We start from the raw sequence: 17,769 nt of genomic DNA, 5'->3' as shown, positions 1-17,769 counted from the left end.
AAGATGCTGGAGTGCATTTAGGGAAAGGAGGGGCGTGGCCGGGGGCCCATCCAGGGGACCGAGCCAGATCCTGCGGTTCGGCGTTGGGGTAGCCGGGGCAGTGGGTGCCAGCCAGTGCTGGGCGGGCCGGAGGTCGGGCTGGCCGCGGCCAGGGTCAGCGCTCCGAGCGAGCCACCCCGGGCTCCGCGGGGGGGCGGTACGAGCTCAGGCTGCGGGCGGGCCGGGGAGGAGTCGGCAGCTCCAAGAAGAACATGAATCAGCGGCGGCGGCGACGGCGGCGCTGGCTGTGGAAGGAGCGCGGTGGCCCAAGAGCAGCCCCGGGGACCCCTCGCTGCTGACTGCGGCGGCCGCGACTCGCGGCGAGCGCGGGTCTCGAAGGCAGTGGCCCCAGCGCCGCCCCCCGGGCGGGCTCCAGCTCCTCCCGCGGCCCTCCTTCCTCCAGCTTCCTCCCGCCTCCCGCCTCCCTCCTCCCGCCTCCCGCCTCCCTCCTCGCTCGCGGGCCGGGCCCGGCATGGTGCGGCGTCGCTGCCGATGGCGCTGAGGCGGAGCATGGGGCGGCCGGGGCTCCCGCCGCTGCTGCTGCTGCCGCCGCCGCCGCCGCCGCCGCCTCTGCTGCTGCTGGCGGGTCTGGCCTCTCTGCTGCTCCCGGAGTCCGCGGCCGCAGGTAAGGGCTGGGCCGGGGGCGGCGGAAAGCGGGGGGCTGCGGAGGGGCGCGGCCGGGGGTCAGAGCCCAGGGACGGCAGCCGAGCGAGAGCCGGGCCCGAGCGGGCCAGAGATTTGGGTGGGGGGACGGGAACTGGAAGGCCGAGGCTTGGGGGCTGGGGGAGGGAGCGCAGCGGTGTGTTCGGTGCTTGATCTCGGGTCGGGGTCCCCACCCCCAACTTTCTCGCGCCCGGGGCTCATCTGGCGGGGTGGAAGGGAAGGGAGAGGAGTGTGGGCTGTGTGGTACGCGGGGGGTGTTTGGGACTGGATTTTCCCGCCTCTGATGTTCCCTAGTTGCTTGCTCCCCACCCCCAGTCCTGGGGACCCCATTCTGCCCGCTCCACACACGAAGATCCCACTCTGAAACCACCGGGGCTGGGGCTGAGCACCTAAGGGGCATCCTATACCATTTAGGTACAGGGGCTGTGAGGGTGGCCAGTCACAAAAAAGCATCTAAGCATACTCTAGTTCCTGTGCCCTCAGAGCTTCCTGAAACCAGGAATGTTGGAGAGGATGGACTGGGGCAATGTTGCTGGTCTTTGTGGGGGTTAGCCTTGTGTGTCCACATAGCATTTGCTGGTGGCAAAAGTGCTCCATGAAGCACTTTGTTCCCAAATTCACACTACACATCTCTGGGTTGCTGGGTGTATACAGGGTATGAAGCTTTATCCTGTGACTGATATTGAAAGGGTGAAGGAAGTAGGGAAGAGACAGGCCAGCGCAGCAGCACTGGGCTGGCACCTTCTCTTGAGACAGCATTCCCTGCCATATGAGCGTCTCGGGGAAGCGAAGAGAAAGAGGTTGACAAGTATCACGAGCTGAAAGGTGTGTTATCTAATGCTCAGAGAGCCCAGGAGTTTGCCTAGAGTAACACAGTAAAGGGTATGAAGAAGCGGGACTGGATTTCGACTATGTGGATACCTTACCTACTCCTCTGCTTTAAACATACCAGTTGAGGCTGGCTGGTTAGCTCAGATGGTTCTAGTGCAGTGTTGTAAAACCAAGGTCAAGGGTTCTGATCCCTGAAGCAGCCAGCCACACATACAGAAAAATGCCAATTGAATGTCGTGATATGTAAAAAGAAAAGAAAAACATGCCAAGAGTCCAGGAGAGGGGTGTGTGTGTATGTATGTGCGTGTGCACAGAGGGTAAGAGCCCAGAGGGTGGCCCCTGTTGATGTGACTGTGTCTCAGGGGTCTTGGGCTCCCTGCTCAGGGCCCTACCTCTCCCTTCTGCCTCCCACCTTCCTAGCGCCCGCCCCTGCACAAATTCAGGTATTAATAGAGCAGGCGGCTGCCAGGAAGGCTGCCATGTGTTTGATCTGACGTGGTTTTGCAGCCATATGTTCTCCACTTCAGGGGAGCACCCCCTCCTTCCCTTCCTTATCCTCCCTTCATATGGCAGGGTGGGGTGCCGGGGGTGCTGGCAGCCTGTTGTTCAGGGTCTGGGCTGACACCCTGGGTGGAGAGCTGGCAGCCTGTTGCACTGGTTGGGTGCAGCAATCACTCCTCCCCAGGGGGTGAGAACTCCCTACTGTTTCAGCTCAGCTTGCTTTCCTTTTGGTGGTTGGGTCTGAACTTAACATTGCCCAGCAGGGAGGTATGGTGAAGAGGTCCTTAGAGTTGGGGGGGAACTTGACAATGACAAAATGGTGCCTGAAGAGTTTGTCATGCCCCTTCCCCCAGCCCTCGTCCAGTCCACCTTCCCTCCCACACTGTCCTTCCTCTGCTTCCTTGGCATTGGCCAAGAAAGAGCCCTCTGACACAGAAGCTACCTTCTGGAAGAGAATGGGAGCTATTTCCAGAGAAAGGGTCCCTTTCAAATAGGCTGACACATCCTTCTTCCCATCCTTCAGGCCTGAAGCTCATGGGAGCCCCGGTGAAGCTGACGGTATCTCAGGGGCAGCCGGTGAAGCTCAACTGCAGCGTGGAAGGGATGGAGGAGCCTGAGATACAGTGGGTGAAGGATGGGGCTGTGGTCCAGAGTGTGGACCAGTTGTACATCCCGGTCAGTGAGCAGCACTGGATTGGCTTCCTCAGGTGCAGAACTGTGGGGGATGGTGTGGGAGGCCAGCCTGGGGGCAGCCTGCACTCTTTCCTTGGGGCTTGGGAGCTAGGGGCTGTGCTGATGACCAGAGGTCTGTGGATTTTTTATTCGTCAACCCGTGGAAACTTCCAGAAGTGGGGGCAGGCTGAACCCATCAAATCTGCCCAGCGGAGCTGCCCCCTTAACCCTGCGAAGCAAGCCTGGTATCCTGTTTCCACAGCCTGAAGTCAGTGGAGCGCTCTGATGCAGGCCGGTACTGGTGCCAGGTGGAGGATGGGGGAGAAACCGAGACCTCCCAGCCAGTGTGGCTCACAGTAGAAGGTGAGGAGGCAGAGCCACATGGGAATGTTGGCCTGGAGCAGGTGCTGTCTGCTGGTGACAATATCTCTGCAGAGAACACAGTGGAAGCTGGGCTGCCCCATTGCCTTCTGGGGCCTGATTGTACCAGGCTCTAGGCCCATCCCAGATAAGGAAGACCTTACCCACTGGAGTCTGGGTATCTGAGAACCAAGGGGGCAACTAGACCCCACAATTTATCGGGTGCAATCTGTTTCAGTTGTCTGAGCAACAAGCCTCATGCACGAATCTGGGTCTGGACCCTGTTCTGCCAAGTGGCCCAGCAAGCAGGGGGAGGGGTGGGGAAGGGGGGAGGCCTCTGCAGCTGTGAGAGCTCGAGTTGTTCAGCCCAGGAAAGACAAAGTGACTAAGAAAGTAACAAAGGGCTCTGAGCCGGAGCTGGGGCCTGCCAGCTGAACTCTGCTAAAGCTCCCACCCACTTCCCCCTCCCATTTTGCCCCTCCCCCAGCTCCCCAACCCCAGCCTCCTCCCCTTACTCTGAGAAGAGCTGTCAGAGCAGGTCTGGAAAGGGAGTATGGGGGCTGTTAGCAGAATCTGCCATGCCTAAGGGGGTAGCATAAAAGATATTCCTGAGGAGTCTGAAGAAAAGAAACACCCCCGACCCCTCAGGCTTTAGATGCCTGTTCTGCACTTGACCCAATCAAAAGGGGCCTCTGGGTACTTCTGCACAGAGGACTTCAAGTGGAAGCAAACTTGTGATTTGGGCATTAGGAAGCCAAGAGGTGGAAAGGCTCACTTCCCACTCCCCTTCTCTCCCTAGGTGTGCCATTTTTCACTGTGGAGCCAAAAGATCTGGCAGTTCCACCCAATGCCCCTTTCCAACTGTCTTGTGAGGCTGTGGGTCCCCCTGAACCTGTTACCATTGTCTGGTGGAGAGGAGGCACGAAGGTTGGGGGACCCGCTCCCTCTCCCTCTGTTTTAAATGTAACAGGTGAGCAGCCTCAGGAGGGGGCTTTGAGCAGGGAATGAGCTGAGTTCTTGAGGGGCGTGAGGCTGGCAGAGTTAGAATCTGCTTAAATCATGGAGTTTGCCATTGTGAGTGTCTAGAGCAAACCCTGGTGCCTGGGTACGTGAGCTGCACCATTACTAAGTTCATTAGTCAGGTGTGCTAGACTGGCGGGGTGGGCTGATTAGGGGTGATCCTGCTGTGTTGCTGTGTGTGCTTAAGGAGGGTGCTGGGGCCTCCTTCCCTCATTCACAGCAGTCCAGGCCATGCACAACTGGCCCTGGGAGGTGAATTGTGTGAGACCAAGGGCACCCATCCCCCCCACCCTTCCCAAGGGAAGGAGCCAGAAACCAGCCCACGCAGAGCTAGGGAGGAGTGTCTGGCAGACACTGAAAAGACAAGACTCTCAGGCTGCAGAGGGGGAGATGGGTAGAGGGAGGAGGGGTAGGGGGAGACCAGCACAAAGATACAGAGGCCTCCTCTCTTAATGGCCCTTTCCAGAAATCTCCATTTTCCTGAACAACTATCTTTCCATACCTCCGCAATTACACCCAAAGCAGCCACCAGTGCACACTCAACTGGGCCCCAGGATCCTCAGGCACATACCTCACGTGTTGTGAGTGTCACTTATCTGTGAAAGTTTACTGTTTCTGTTTGAGGATTTTTTTTTTTTTTTTTTTTTGGCAGCTGGCGAGTTTGGGGATCCAAACCCTTGACCTTGGTATTAGCTACACAGTGCTCTAACCAACCGAGCTAACCAGCGAGCCCAAATATAGACTTTTTTTTGGTGGCTGGCGGATTCCAGGATCTAAACCCTTTACCATGGTGTTAGTAACACTGTGCTCTAACCAACTGAGCCAACTGGCCAGCCCTGGTTGAGCCTTGAACTGGGCAAAAAAGATGGGAGTCCAAGCTTGGTCTCATGTGTGGAAAGGAGGATGGAAGGGGCTTTGATCTGTCAAGTCCCCCAGAAATTTGAATCTTGAGAAGAGGTGGACCTGTTGGAAGTGAGGGCAGGTTCTGTTCAGGAGGCACTGGGTTGGAGCAGATTAGAGGGGAGGTTGAGTTCACTTCTCTCCAGATGTGCGTGGTTGGACCCTCAGGCAGCCGGCCTGATAATAAGCACTCACTGAACTCCTACTCCATACACCACACTGTTCTAGGCACCACAGGGGACTGAAGGAGTACAAAGGAAATAGAAGCCATTGTTCCTGCCCCCAAAGAACTGAGTATAATTGAGGAGACAAGACACACGCATAAGGCGCTGAGACCTACTGCAAGGCACAGAATCTGCATATATAACAATGACAGGGCATAGAGCAAACAGAGAAGGGCTCTGGTATGCGCAATAAAGGAGTGACCAGGAAAGGGAGGCAGCTTTGAGCTGTCTGTGGGAGATGGGATTGAGGTGGGAGGGGTGGTATAATATTTCTCAAGTGCTTACTGTGTGCCATGCACTTTACATACATTACCTGATTCTCACAGTTCTCCCATTTTAGAGATGAGAAAATAGAGCCCCATCCAGGCTCATTAGACTCCAAGGTCCCTGTTCATTCCATCATGCCCCACTGTCCAGCCCCTTCCTTTGGCTGGTAGGACTTCTAGGATGTTCAGATCAGAGCCTGAGTATCCCCCTTCTCCAATCCCACACTGAGTGGGAGTTGCTGCATCGGGGTGCTGACTGAGGTCTTCTGCCCCAGGGGTGACCCAGAGCACCATATTCTCCTGTGAAGCTCACAACCTGAAAGGCCTGGCCTCTTCGCGCCCAGCCACTGTTCGTCTTCAAGGTAGGAGGACTGGCAGGGAGGAGGAATAGGTGAGGCCAGGGGCATTCTCAGAGAGCTGTCCAGCAGTTAGAATAGTTTGGTGTTCTAGCTCCCCTCTCCTTCTGGAATCTTGGGGATGAGGGGTTAATTGGCATAGCTCCCATTCCTAGTGGGAGCACCTGAGACCCTGACATGGCTGAGATGAGACTAGAATGCTGACATCACAGCAGATTTCCCATCATGAAGCAGTATCCTTGGGAGGGAGAGGGAACCAGCCAGAGGTAGTCAAGGCTCATGCCCAATCTTGCTTCTGCCACTCCCTGTGGAGGGGATGGGGATGGGAAAGTAGCCTAGCAGATGATAGAAGGGACCCAAAGGGCTGGTGCACAGAGAGGGAGGGAGAGAGAGCCAGTGTGTGGAGGAGCTGGGCTGTGGCTGCAGGGGCAGCTGCCTGTCCTTTGTATCTCCCAAGGCTGAGGAACTGCCCCTGCATACTATCTTATCTTATTTCTTGGTCAGACAGGGCCCCTGATTCAGGGAGAGGGAACTCTCTCCACAGCCTAGGCACTCTCCCAGGTATGAGCAGCTGTTCCCTGTCAGCTGCTTGGCTTGTGTATCAGTGTGGTCCTGGGAGTAATGATTAGCCATCATTAGGTTGGGGGTGCCCCAGACCCTAGGGAGGGATTTAAGGCGTGACTCCCATACCTACTGCTCCCTCCTCTCCTTACTGGGCACTGACTCTTTAAGTCCCCATCTACAGCACTGCCTGCAGCCCCCTTCAACATCACAGTGACGAAGCTCTCCAGCAACAATGCTAGTGTGGCCTGGATGCCAGGTGCTGATGGCCGAGCCCTGCTCCAATCCTGTACAGTCCAGGTAGGCTGAGATGGGCTGGACAGGCTCTCCTGGCCCGGCCATGTTCATTATGGCTGCCTGATTGGCACTTTGTTGACAGTGGCATCACACTTACATGACCTCTCATGGGGCTTGGTCTCCACCTCTATTCAGGTGCTCCTCCTTGGAGCATCAGGCTACTGTCTCTTATCGTAGGGTGCTCTGGCAACTAAGTGACTGCAGATTGACTCAAACCTGTGCATTCTTCAGACTGGAAAGCAGATCACTAGAGCAGATTTGGGGTACCTGGAAGAGTTTTTCTTTTTTTTTTTCTTTTTTTTAAAGATGACCAGTAAGGGGATCTTAACCCTTGGCTTGGTGTTGTCAGCACCACGCTCAGCCAGTGAGCAAACCAGCCATCCCTATATAGGATCCGAACCCATGGCCTTGGTGTTATCAGCACCGCACTATCCCGAGTGAGCCATGGGCCGGCCCCTTGGAAGAGTTTTTCTTACATGGGTGAAAACCCAGTCCTTTAACTTATCTGATACTTGCACTCACCACCTCCACCCCGCCTTGCACCAAAGAGAACAAGAGGACTAGAAGGGGTCCTAGGTAAGCCCTGGAGAGTGGAAAAGCAAGGTAAGGTGATACTTAAAATAAGAGACAATGTAGGCTTGCTCATTTTTGTCTGTTTACTCAAAATGTATTTAATGAGCACCTTGTGAAACTGTAATAGGCAGTTCCCCTGGGCCAGAGGGGCCCCTGTTCTGGGCTCCCCCATTCAGAGGACCCCACTCTTGCCCCTGGGCATAGAGTCTACAGGGCTAAGGGGACATCCAGTCCAGATAGTGAGGATCCTCTCATAGCTATAACATGCTAGATTTCAGGATCTCTTGCCCTAATGGCCCTGGGTGTGCTTCCAGAGCCTGTGGGCCTCTTCCCTGGTCCATCCTCCAAAGAATGGACCATGCTGTGACGTGTGCACCTCTCAACCCAAGGGGCAGGCATTTGTGGGGGAATGAGAACCCAGCATTGTCCACACCTGTGCACAGGAAGCCCTCATGGTACAGATCCTCAGCTGGGGGCCAGCCCTTCCAGTGCTACCACATTCTGACTTGGTACTCTAAGGTTTTGGAGAATTCCAAATGCAAACCTGACCTTCCAAGTTGTTTTGAAGGTTCATTTATCAAGTTTCTATCTTGATAGTTTGTTAGCTGATTTATAATGTTGAAATATTTAGCCATATAGTACATGGATCTCTATTTGTACTCTTGCCCTGGACCCCAAAAAATGTAAGGTGAGGAGCTGGTCCCAGTTTCTCTGACCTTCAGAAGCTCTGAGACTTTGGGATGGCATGTAAACAATTATAATAAGTGGTTAGTACTCTTAACAGTTATGTACCAAATACAAAGGGACAAGAGAAGTTTTCTGGAGTATTTGAGAAAAACTTTCACCAAGAAAGTGGTATTTGCACTGAGTCTTAGAGGATGAGTAGAGCTTTGCTAGAAAGAGCAGATCATTCCAAGCAAAAGGAACAGCATTTGCAAAGGAATGGAGCTGTGGAAGCTGGTGTGTTATTGGGGTAGGGGCAGGTGAGAGGGGGTGGGTTGCAAGAGCGTGCTGATAGACTGAGAGGAAACATTGATTCAAGCCCCCATACCCATACCTGTCCATTTTACCTCTCATCTCACAGGAACCTCCTCCACCTACATCATTAGTTTTCTGCTTTTCTGTAGGTGATGCAGGCCCCAGGAGGCTGGGAGGTCCTGGCTGTCGTGGTCCCTGTGCCACCCTTTACCTGCCTGCTCCGGGACCTGGTGCCTGCCACAAACTACAGCCTCAGGGTGCGCTGCGCCAATGCCTTGGGGCCCTCTCCCTATGCTGACTGGGTGCCCTTTCAGACAAAGGGTGTAGGTAAGGGACTCAAAACAGAGGGGCTGGGCTGGGCCAGAGCAGGGGAGGGGCAGTGTTGGCTTGGTTCTGAATGGAGTTGATGTTGTGGGGCTACCTGAGAGGGAGGTTCAGGCACTGCACAGCAAACATGTACTGAGTACCTGCTGCATACTTTGTATCTAGTTCTTGTGGGGGGAACAGATAAGCAAACAAGAAAAGATCAGATAATGTGGTGATGAGGGTGCCTTGAGTAGTCAAGGAAAACTCCCTAAAAAGATCTGAGTGAAGTCTGCATGATAAGAATTTACATGGAAGAAACCATGTAAATATTTTGGGGAAGATCACTACAGGAAGTGGGCACAGCAAGTGCAAAGACACTATGGGAGGAATTTGCTTGGCAATTGCCAGGAAGCTGGCATTGCATTGAGAGGGGAGTGGTGAGGGATGAGGCAGAGAGGCAGTAACCATGGTGATGAAGAGCAAAACTGCTGAGCTGGGGTGTTGCCCATCCTGCCCACTGCTTACCCCTCCCCCCAGCACAGTGGGTGAAAGCAGAGCTAGGAGGTGAACCCTTCCCCCATCTGGACTGTTTAGTTCTTGAGAGGTGGCTCCAAAGATCTGCATGGGATGGTGATGGTGGGAAGGGCAAGGGTCTTAACAACCTTCTCTCTTTGAGTACAGCTCCAGCCAGCACTCCCCAAAACCTTCATGCCATTCGTACAGACTCAGGCCTCATCCTGGAATGGGAAGAAGTGATCCCCGAGGGCCCTTTGGAAGGCCCCCTGGGACCCTATAAATTGTCTTTGGTTCAAGACAATGGAACTCAGGTAAGGAAGACGGAATCCTCCACTTTCTTCACTTTTCAGCCCTCAGGGCTCTAAGGCCTTTAAGAGCTTCCCAGTGGCTGTCCTTGATGGGCCGGGGCCTGGGCCTCCCCCACCCCAGGGAATTCATTCCTTCCCTCCCTCCCCTATTAGGATTGCGTCCTGTGGCCACTTTGTATACAAAGCAGGAAGTACATTCCTGCATCCACTGGGGGAGGGCACAGATAAGGCTTTATTCCAAGCCCAATTCCCTCCCATCCCCCACCTGTGTATTCCAGAATTGAGCCTTGTTTGTGTTCTAGAGAGGCCTCTGCAGCCTGGAACAGGAATATGATGACTCCCAGAAGGTTGTGTTCCCATAGCCCCTGAACCCACCATGCCACTAGGCTCCCGTGTTAGTAGCTGGACCTTTTTCTGCCCTTGGGCCCCAGCTGGAGGCCTTCTCTTCTGACTCGGTATGGGGTGGGGGCTTTTCCTGGCTGCAGGATGAGCTGACAGTGGAGGGGACCAGGGCTAATTTAACAGGCTGGGATCCCCAGAAGGACCTGATTGTACGTGTGTGCGTCTCCAATGCAGTTGGTTGTGGGCCCTGGAGTCAGCCATTGGTGGTCTCTTCTCATGACCATGCAGGTGAGGCCTGTGGGGGACAGAGAGGGGATCAAGACTTTCAAGGGCAACCTAGAATGGTGGGAAGAGGCTGGCAGCACCTCCCCTTCTAATAGGCCCACAAACTTAAGAGTCAAGCAGTTGAGGCCAGGGTCGGTATTTAAACTATATCCATTCTCCTTCCCCTGCCCAAGACTAACATAGAAATCCTCGGTCACGCTACAGGTCACAACATCCAGGGCCTGTTACTGACTGGGTAGAAACTCTTGAGTCTTCCTGTGGACTCTTTAACTCAGGACCTTTACTGACTTAGGGGAGGGAGCCTCTTGACTAGGTCAGATGTCTGTCCTTGGAAAGTTCTAAAGGGCCCCCTCGGTGTTAGCCTAGCTCATGCCATTGCCATTCTCTCCCACAGGCCAGCAGGGCCCTCCCCACAGCCGCACATCCTGGGTGCCTGTGGTCCTGGGTGTGCTCACAGCCCTGGTGACGGCAGCTGCCCTGGCCCTCATCCTACTTCGAAAGAGGCGGAAGGAGACACGGTTTGGGTATGGGGGTGGGGACATCAAGGGAGAGGCAGGTGGTGACAGAAGAACTAGGAGTTAACCCGAAGTCCTGGGTTTCCCTTTAGGCAAGCCTTCGACAGTGTCATGGCCCGGGGAGAGCCAGCTGTTCACTTCCGGGCAGCCAGGTCCTTCAATCGAGAAAGGCCTGAGCGCATCGAGGCTACATGTGAGTTGAGGGATCGTGGGCGGGGACGGGGTGGGCTATTCTTGTGCCTCTATCTGCATTCCTTTTACCAATTCATGAATTTGACCAATATATCTGAACTGTGGTGCGACCCAGGCACATAGTAGTGAAGAAGACACAGACCTACCCTGGTGGAGTTCACCGCCCCAGCTGTGGGAGAGCTAAGATCATTTCTGGGCTCTGAGGACAGAGTCTGGGGTAGAAGAGACAAGTGGGGTTGTAGATCAGGAACCAGAGGTTCCTCCGCTTTCTCACCAACCTCCTCCCCTTAGTGGACAGCTTGGGCATCAGTGATGAACTAAAGGACAAACTGGAAGATGTGCTCATCCCAGAGCAGCAGTTCACCCTGGGCCGGATGTTGGGCAAAGGTATGTGCAGCTGTGGAGCGGTGCAGGGATCAGTATGAATTTGCTGTACTCGTTGTGTTTGGTTTCTCCTATCACTTTGAGGGTGCAGATTTGGGTCAGTTCCTATAAACAAGATATGCTTATAGACTTCTGAGTTTGGGATGTTTGGGAGAATAGTAGCTAGGGACAGGGAGCGCTGAGGAGCCCACTCCAGCATGCTCTGCTTTGGCTATGAGCAAGGAAGTATCCTCCAGTGGCCTCAGAGTCTGATGAGTTTGTGTCCCCCTGGAGGGTCACCTGGGAGGGAAAGTGGGTGGGGAGCAGGAGGCCAAGAATAATCCCCCTCATTTGGATCGGTTCCTAGGAGAGTTTGGTTCAGTGCGGGAAGCCCAGCTTAAGCAGGAAGATGGCTCCTTTGTGAAAGTGGCTGTAAAGATGCTGAAAGGTGAGTGGAGAATAGTAGCTGTGGAGCAAGGCCATCACTTGGGAGTGTAAAAGGGGTGACTGATCTGAAGCAGGCTCTGCTTTGCCCCTAGATTTTCCAAGAAGAGCTAGTCAGTGCTAACTGGGATGCTGTCTGTACCATGTGAATAATTCACAAGCATACACCCACACACATATTCGTGCCCCAGCCATTGCTCTCTGCCATCAGCAATGACTGTCTTCTGAGTTCACTCTAGGGGTGATTACAGTTGTGGTTGGTTGAGCTTCTGGGTTGTCCAAACCAAAGGGAAGTTGTTAGCAAGTGGAGAAATTGTGGGATGGCACCTCTCCATGGGGGTTTCTCCTGCTCATGGCTAGACTGTTTCCTGGGCCCCCTGGGACATCTGAAGGACAAGACCTAAGAGTCTTGGGTCAGAGTTGGGGACGCACATCTCGCTTCTTTCCTTCCTTCCCATCGTTTTCTCCCAGCTGACATCATTGCCTCAAGCGACATTGAGGAGTTCCTGAGGGAAGCAGCTTGCATGAAGGAGTTTGACCATCCACACGTGGCCAAGCTTGTTGGTGAGTCCCTTTTGGGGGGAGGCAGATATAGAATAGGGCTAAAAGTGTGCTCTGCCAATAGAGGGCAACCTATAGGAGAGAAGTTTGGACTTACCCGGTGAGTAAACAGATGGCAAAACTGCAAGGAAGGTCCTGGCTGAAATTGGACTGTGCTTCAGGTAAGTAGTTTAGTTTGCAGACCCTGTACTGAAGGTCTACACATGAAGACTGCTTGTGTGGACAGAGAAGGAAGAGGAGGGGACAGAGAAGATGCTTCAGGGATCTGGGAGTAGCCAGGGCCCCTCCTGGGTAGTCCCCAGGCCAGTGTGGAACCTGTGGGAAAAGAGGTAGCAGACCCAGGGCTATTGGTGGAATCCAGCAGGTAGGGCCTTATGTAGACACCTGAGCCATCCCTTGACATTTATGTGCCCAGCTCCTGACTCTGTCTTGTCCCCAGGGGTGAGCCTCCGGAGCAGGGCTAAAGGCCGCCTCCCAATCCCTATGGTCATCTTGCCCTTCATGAAGCATGGGGACCTGCACGCCTTCCTGCTCGCCTCGCGAATTGGGGAGAACCCCTTTGTGAGTGCTTGGGGTGGGGGAATAGCACCTGGAAAGGGACAGAGACCCTGGGGGAGAGGGGGCTTGGTGGGTAGGGCTGATGGAGCTGGTTGTGAGTAGGAGGGCTCTGAGTTTGATTCCTTTTAAGCTAACAGGCTTCCTTTTCCCATATAAAGTCCTGCTGGGAATTTTAGGCTGGGCAAAGGCCTTTTCTGGGAGAAGAGATGTGGATCCTCAGGATAGGGCAGTCTTGGCTCTCGGGCTGTCTCTTAAACTTGCCAAAGCTTCCTGGCCTTGGGAAGGCCCTCCATCTCCTTTCCTTCCTTTCTTTGATTCTGAGGACAGTCTTTAGGTTTTCTGGCCAGGGAACCCCATTTATCCTGCCCAGCTGGGTAGGCAGGTCCAGCCTGAGCTTGCCCTGTCTACCCACCAGAACCTGCCACTCCAGACTCTGATCCGGTTCATGGTGGACATTGCCTGTGGCATGGAGTACCTGAGCTCTCGGAACTTCATCCACCGAGACCTGGCCGCTCGGAATTGCATGTATGAATCCTGGAGGGCCTGGGAGTGGGAGGCAGCAGCCATTGCCAGGAGGACCTAGCTAATGGTCAGCTCCTGCCTGGGACAGTATCTGCTGTGCATGAAGACAGCTTGGGAGCAAAGATATGCCAGCTCTATTATGGCTGTGTATATAGGGGGAGGCTGACCCCATCTTCCAACACCCATTGCAGGCTGGCAGAGGATATGACAGTGTGTGTGGCTGACTTTGGACTCTCCCGGAAGATCTATAGCGGGGACTACTATCGTCAGGGCTGTGCCTCCAAATTGCCTGTCAAATGGCTGGCCCTGGAGAGCCTGGCTGACAACCTGTATACTGTGCACAGTGATGTGGTGAGCAGGATGGCACAGTGAGGCTTGGTGGTAACGCAAGTGGTGTGGACTGTTGTGCAGCAGGTGGACCTTTAGGATCCTCAAGGGCCTAGCCAGGTCTGCTGTCTGGGCTTTGGCTGCCCAGTTATGAGCCCCTAGATATGCTTGCCTAAGAGCCATGGCTCGGCCTGGCTCAAGAAGCCTAATGACACCCTCCCCCACCTCAATTCTGTCCCAGTGGGCCTTCGGGGTGACCATGTGGGAGATCATGACTCGTGGGCAGACGCCATATGCTGGCATCGAAAACGCTGAGATTTACAACTACCTCATCGGCGGGAACCGCCTGAAACAGCCTCCAGAGTGTATGGAAGACGTGTGAGTACCACAGGAAGGGGATTCTGGAAGGAAATGGGAATCTGGGGTTTTGGCTGATGGCTGCCACCACCACGCTGGGTCAGTGGGCGCTCAGAACCTCACCTGGACTTTTTTTCTTTGGTAGAAATGTCCTTGAAGTTAGAGGGAAGACTGACCTCCACCCTATACTGCCTGTTCATCTACCACCTCCCTGTTTTCTTTCTTTCCTCATTTCCCATCCCATATTTCTTTCTCCAGCCTTTTTCTTTTGTTGGTGGCTAGCCAGTATGGAGAACCAAACCATTGACCTTGGTGTTACAAGGAGCTCAGCCTTTTTCTATCAATCTGTTTTCTCCAGTTTCTGGAAAGAACCAGGAACCCCAAGGGCAGAAGGCATAGGTTGAGCAACAGTGCAACTTTCCCTGTCACCTTCTCCCCACCCCTACCTCCTTCTTCCTTGAGACCCCTCTAGTCTAAGAAAACCTCCTAGGCTGAGTTCTTCCTCCCTTTCAGATAGGGCTGCAAAGGGCATGAAAAAACTGGGCTGCTCCACCACTCTCCTTGCTTGGCTGGGAGGGGGTAGAGGGAGTGGGAGGTTGGGTTCCTTTCTTGGTCTTGGCCTCCTCTTGAGGGAATGGAGGGGACCTGAGATATGGAACTGAGATCCCGGGAAGAACAGAGCTGCTTCCTTTTTTTCTGCAAGCCAGAAGCCCTCAGGTGGAGTGGACATAGTATGATACTGCCCACTGTAGATGTGTTATCAAACCCCTTGTGATGTGATGACTGATGCGGATGACATAAGTATCACTAACATTAGCTGAGCATTTTAGGCATTCTTTCAGGTAATCTTCCTCTAACCCTATGAGGAAAATACTATTATTATCCCCATTTTGTAGATGAGGAAGTAGGATTAAAGAGGTTAAGTAACATGGCCAAGATTACACAGCTATTAAGTGAATGGGGTGGTATTTGAACTTAGATCCCTGTGATTTTAGAGTATGTGCTCCCAACCATAATACCAACTGTGATTTGTCTGTTCTATTCTTACTCCCCCATTCCATCCAAGTCATGGTCTCCCTGGGCCCCCAGAGGACCTTTTGCTAGCACCAAGAAGAAGGAGTCCACACTGATCCAAGGAAAGGATCTGCTCTGTTTCTTGCTGTGGAGTTGGACCTCCAGAGGACCAAGACCATGGCCAGGCAGAAGGCTCAGCCTCAAGAGTGGGGTCCTTCTCTAGGGTAGTGAGTTTGAAGTGTCCTGAGCCTGTGGTTTGACTCACCTGCACCTGAGCTGTGGGTGACTCACCTCCACCTGAGAGGGAAATCTGAGTACTTGAACCAGGCCCCGCCCCTCCTATTTACCCAGCAGAGCTCAGGGCTTGGTAGGGCAGAAAGCTCGGTCTCCCTGTGGCTGCAGCGTGCCTCAGCTCTCATCTGGAGCTGCAGAAGCTCTGATGGGCAGTGAGGACCAGGCTCCGGCTCAGCCTCCTCCCAGACTGGAACTGGTGGTGTCAATGGAGGGTGGGCGGGCACTGGCCTCCCATCAGGCAGCCTGGTGGACAGACGCCACTTGGCTCCAAGCACAGTCTTGAGAATGTGTCTTGATCTGGCCATGTACCTACAGTCCCGGACCATTCCCACGGCCTTCTCAGTGTCTGGCATGATTCCCCCCATTAGTGGAGGCCCCGTCAGGAGGGCTGGCGTGTGAGGCGGTGCTTGGGGCTTTTGTTATGGGCATAGGCAAGAGAGTCAGGCGTTTGCTCTGCCTGGCTTGGTCTCAGCCCCTTCACATAAGGCTTTTTGGTTTGTTTGTTTCTCAGCCTGAGGCATTCCTTTGGAACCATGATAGGCTTCCGGGAATCTATAAGCCTCCTGAAATTGTATGTAAAAAAGTACTCCTGCCAGGGCAAGAGGGCTGGAAGCTTTTCTCAGATTCTTAAAGGAGTCTGTCCATGAACAGTGAGGATTTAAGACTCCCTGAGTGGGTGCTGTCTTATGAGGATTTAGGGTAAAGGGTGGATGGTCCAGTTCACCCCATAAAAATAACTTTGACTCCAGGCTGTTATGCAAAACAAAAACACTCCTACGTACCCCCTCCCAAGACAGTATAAGAGGGACTTTGGAGCCACCCCACTCGGCTTCAAAATGCAGCTCTAGGGCTGTCCCGTGGCTCACTTGGGAGAGCGTGGTGCTGATAACACCAAGGCTGCGGGTTCGGATCCCTATATAGGGATGGCTGGTTAGCTCACTGGGTGAGCGTGGTGCTGACAACAGCAAGCCAACGGTTAAGATCCCCTTACCAGTCATCTTTAAAAAAAAAAAAAAAATGCAGCTCTATCACTCTCTACCTGTGTGACCTTAGTCAAGGTTCTTAACCTCTCTGTGCTTGTTTCCACATTTGTAAAATAGGAATCAGTTATTTTGTAGGATTGTTATGAGAATTAAATAATTTAGTATTGCTTGATACTTTATTATTTAAAAAAAATAAATAAGTAAATAAATAATTTAATAAATGTAAAATACTTATGAGTGCCTGATACATAGTAAGCCCTATACACAAGTGTGTTAAATAAAAATTTTCAAATCCCAGCGCCATATGATAAGGGGCCTCTGCTTTTGAGGAAAGGGCCACTACCTCCCCTCACCCTTCTCTCTGCCCCAGGTATGAGCTCATGTACCAGTGCTGGAGCGCCGACCCCAAGCAGCGCCCGAGCTTCACATGCCTGCGAATGGAACTGGAGAACATCCTGGGCCACCTGTCTGTCCTGTCCACCAGCCAGGACCCCTTGTACATCAACATTGAGAGAGCAGAGGAGCCTGCTGAGGGAGGCAGCCTGGTGTTGCCCAGCAGGGACTGGCCAAGCAGCAGGGCCGGGGATGGCAGTGTCATGGGGGCAGTGGGGGGCACCCCCAGTGACTATCGGTACATTCTCAGCCCTGGAGGACTGGCTGAGCAGCCTGGGCAGGCAGAGCAGCAGCCAGAGAGCCCCCTCAATGAGGCACAGAGGCTGCTGCTGCTGCAGCAAGGGCTACTACCCCACAGTAGCTGTTAGCCCACAGGCAGAGGGCATCTGGGGCCATCTGGCTGTCTCTGCTGGCCTCTGTGCTGGCTGACCAAGCCCGTTCTGACCCCAGCCCAGGCAGCAAGGTGTGGAGGCTCCTGTGGTAGTCCTCCCAAGCTGTGCTGGGAAGCCTGGACTGTCCAAATCGCCCAATCCCAGTTCTTCCTGCAACCACTCTGTGGCCAGCCTGGAATCAGTTCAGGCCTTGGCTTGGTGGAGGTGGGCCAGGCCTGGTTGTCCAAACCCAGGCAGCTGGCAGGAGGGGGATGGTTATGTTTCCATGGTGACCATGGGTGTGAATAGCAGTTGGGGGCGGGGGTAGATCCAGCCTTGTAGGCCCCTATCCTCCCAGCTGAGCTGCCCTGGCTGCTTTAGTGCATGCATTGAGCTGCCTCCAGTCTGAGGGCCCAGCCGTACCCACCTGGGGTTTAAATTTCCAGTTTGCCCCTCTGAGTCACAAAGAGATGCCCTTGTATTATTCCCTTTCAGGTGGGAGTTGGTAATGGTTGGTAAAGTCAGGTTCCGAGCCCTGTGGTAGGAGGCAGTGGGACACTCTCAGATCTGAATTATTGTTACCTTCCTGATTCCCTGCCCTGCCTAGGCCAGGAGAAGTGGTGGGGAAGGGTGCTTCCCTGAAGCTGACCAGGTCACACCAAGGCATGCTGGAGTACCACAGACGACCAGATGCCCATCCTCCCAAGGCAATGCATTGAACCCAATAAGAGGAAGGGGTGCTGTGGGGCTTACCTAGGAACGAATGAGGCCAGAGGGGAATTCAGGAGCCCCTCTGTATGCTCTCCCACAGTCTGAGCATGCTACCAAATCCCAAAATATCTTAAGACTAACAACAGCAGCTGTGTTTGAGCCCAAC

The 17,769-nt window shown here is 53.9% G+C and overlaps 1 protein-coding gene across 1 annotated transcript; it reads left to right on the top strand.

The window, feature by feature from the left end:
* Nucleotides 1-516: 516 nt before the first annotated feature.
* On the top strand, nucleotides 517-16,996 carry TYRO3 (TYRO3 protein tyrosine kinase). Its single transcript, XM_063090666.1, has 19 exons — nucleotides 517-664; nucleotides 2,558-2,741; nucleotides 2,969-3,069; nucleotides 3,866-4,036; nucleotides 5,752-5,838; nucleotides 6,578-6,693; nucleotides 8,391-8,568; nucleotides 9,229-9,374; nucleotides 9,857-10,001; nucleotides 10,393-10,522; nucleotides 10,606-10,706; nucleotides 10,997-11,092; nucleotides 11,436-11,516; nucleotides 11,984-12,076; nucleotides 12,513-12,634; nucleotides 13,047-13,156; nucleotides 13,345-13,504; nucleotides 13,722-13,858; nucleotides 16,499-16,996. The coding sequence occupies exons 1-19, from the start codon at nucleotides 532-534 to the stop codon at nucleotides 16,887-16,889; spliced, it is 2,682 nt and encodes an 893-aa protein (XP_062946736.1). The 5' UTR covers nucleotides 517-531; the 3' UTR covers nucleotides 16,890-16,996.
* The last annotated feature ends 773 nt before the right edge of the window (nucleotides 16,997-17,769 follow it).

This window comes from Cynocephalus volans, chromosome 3 (assembly GCF_027409185.1).
Source record: "Cynocephalus volans isolate mCynVol1 chromosome 3, mCynVol1.pri, whole genome shotgun sequence".
Taxonomy (NCBI): Eukaryota; Metazoa; Chordata; class Mammalia; order Dermoptera; family Cynocephalidae; genus Cynocephalus; species Cynocephalus volans.
This window is presented reverse-complemented; position numbering and strand designations above follow the sequence as displayed.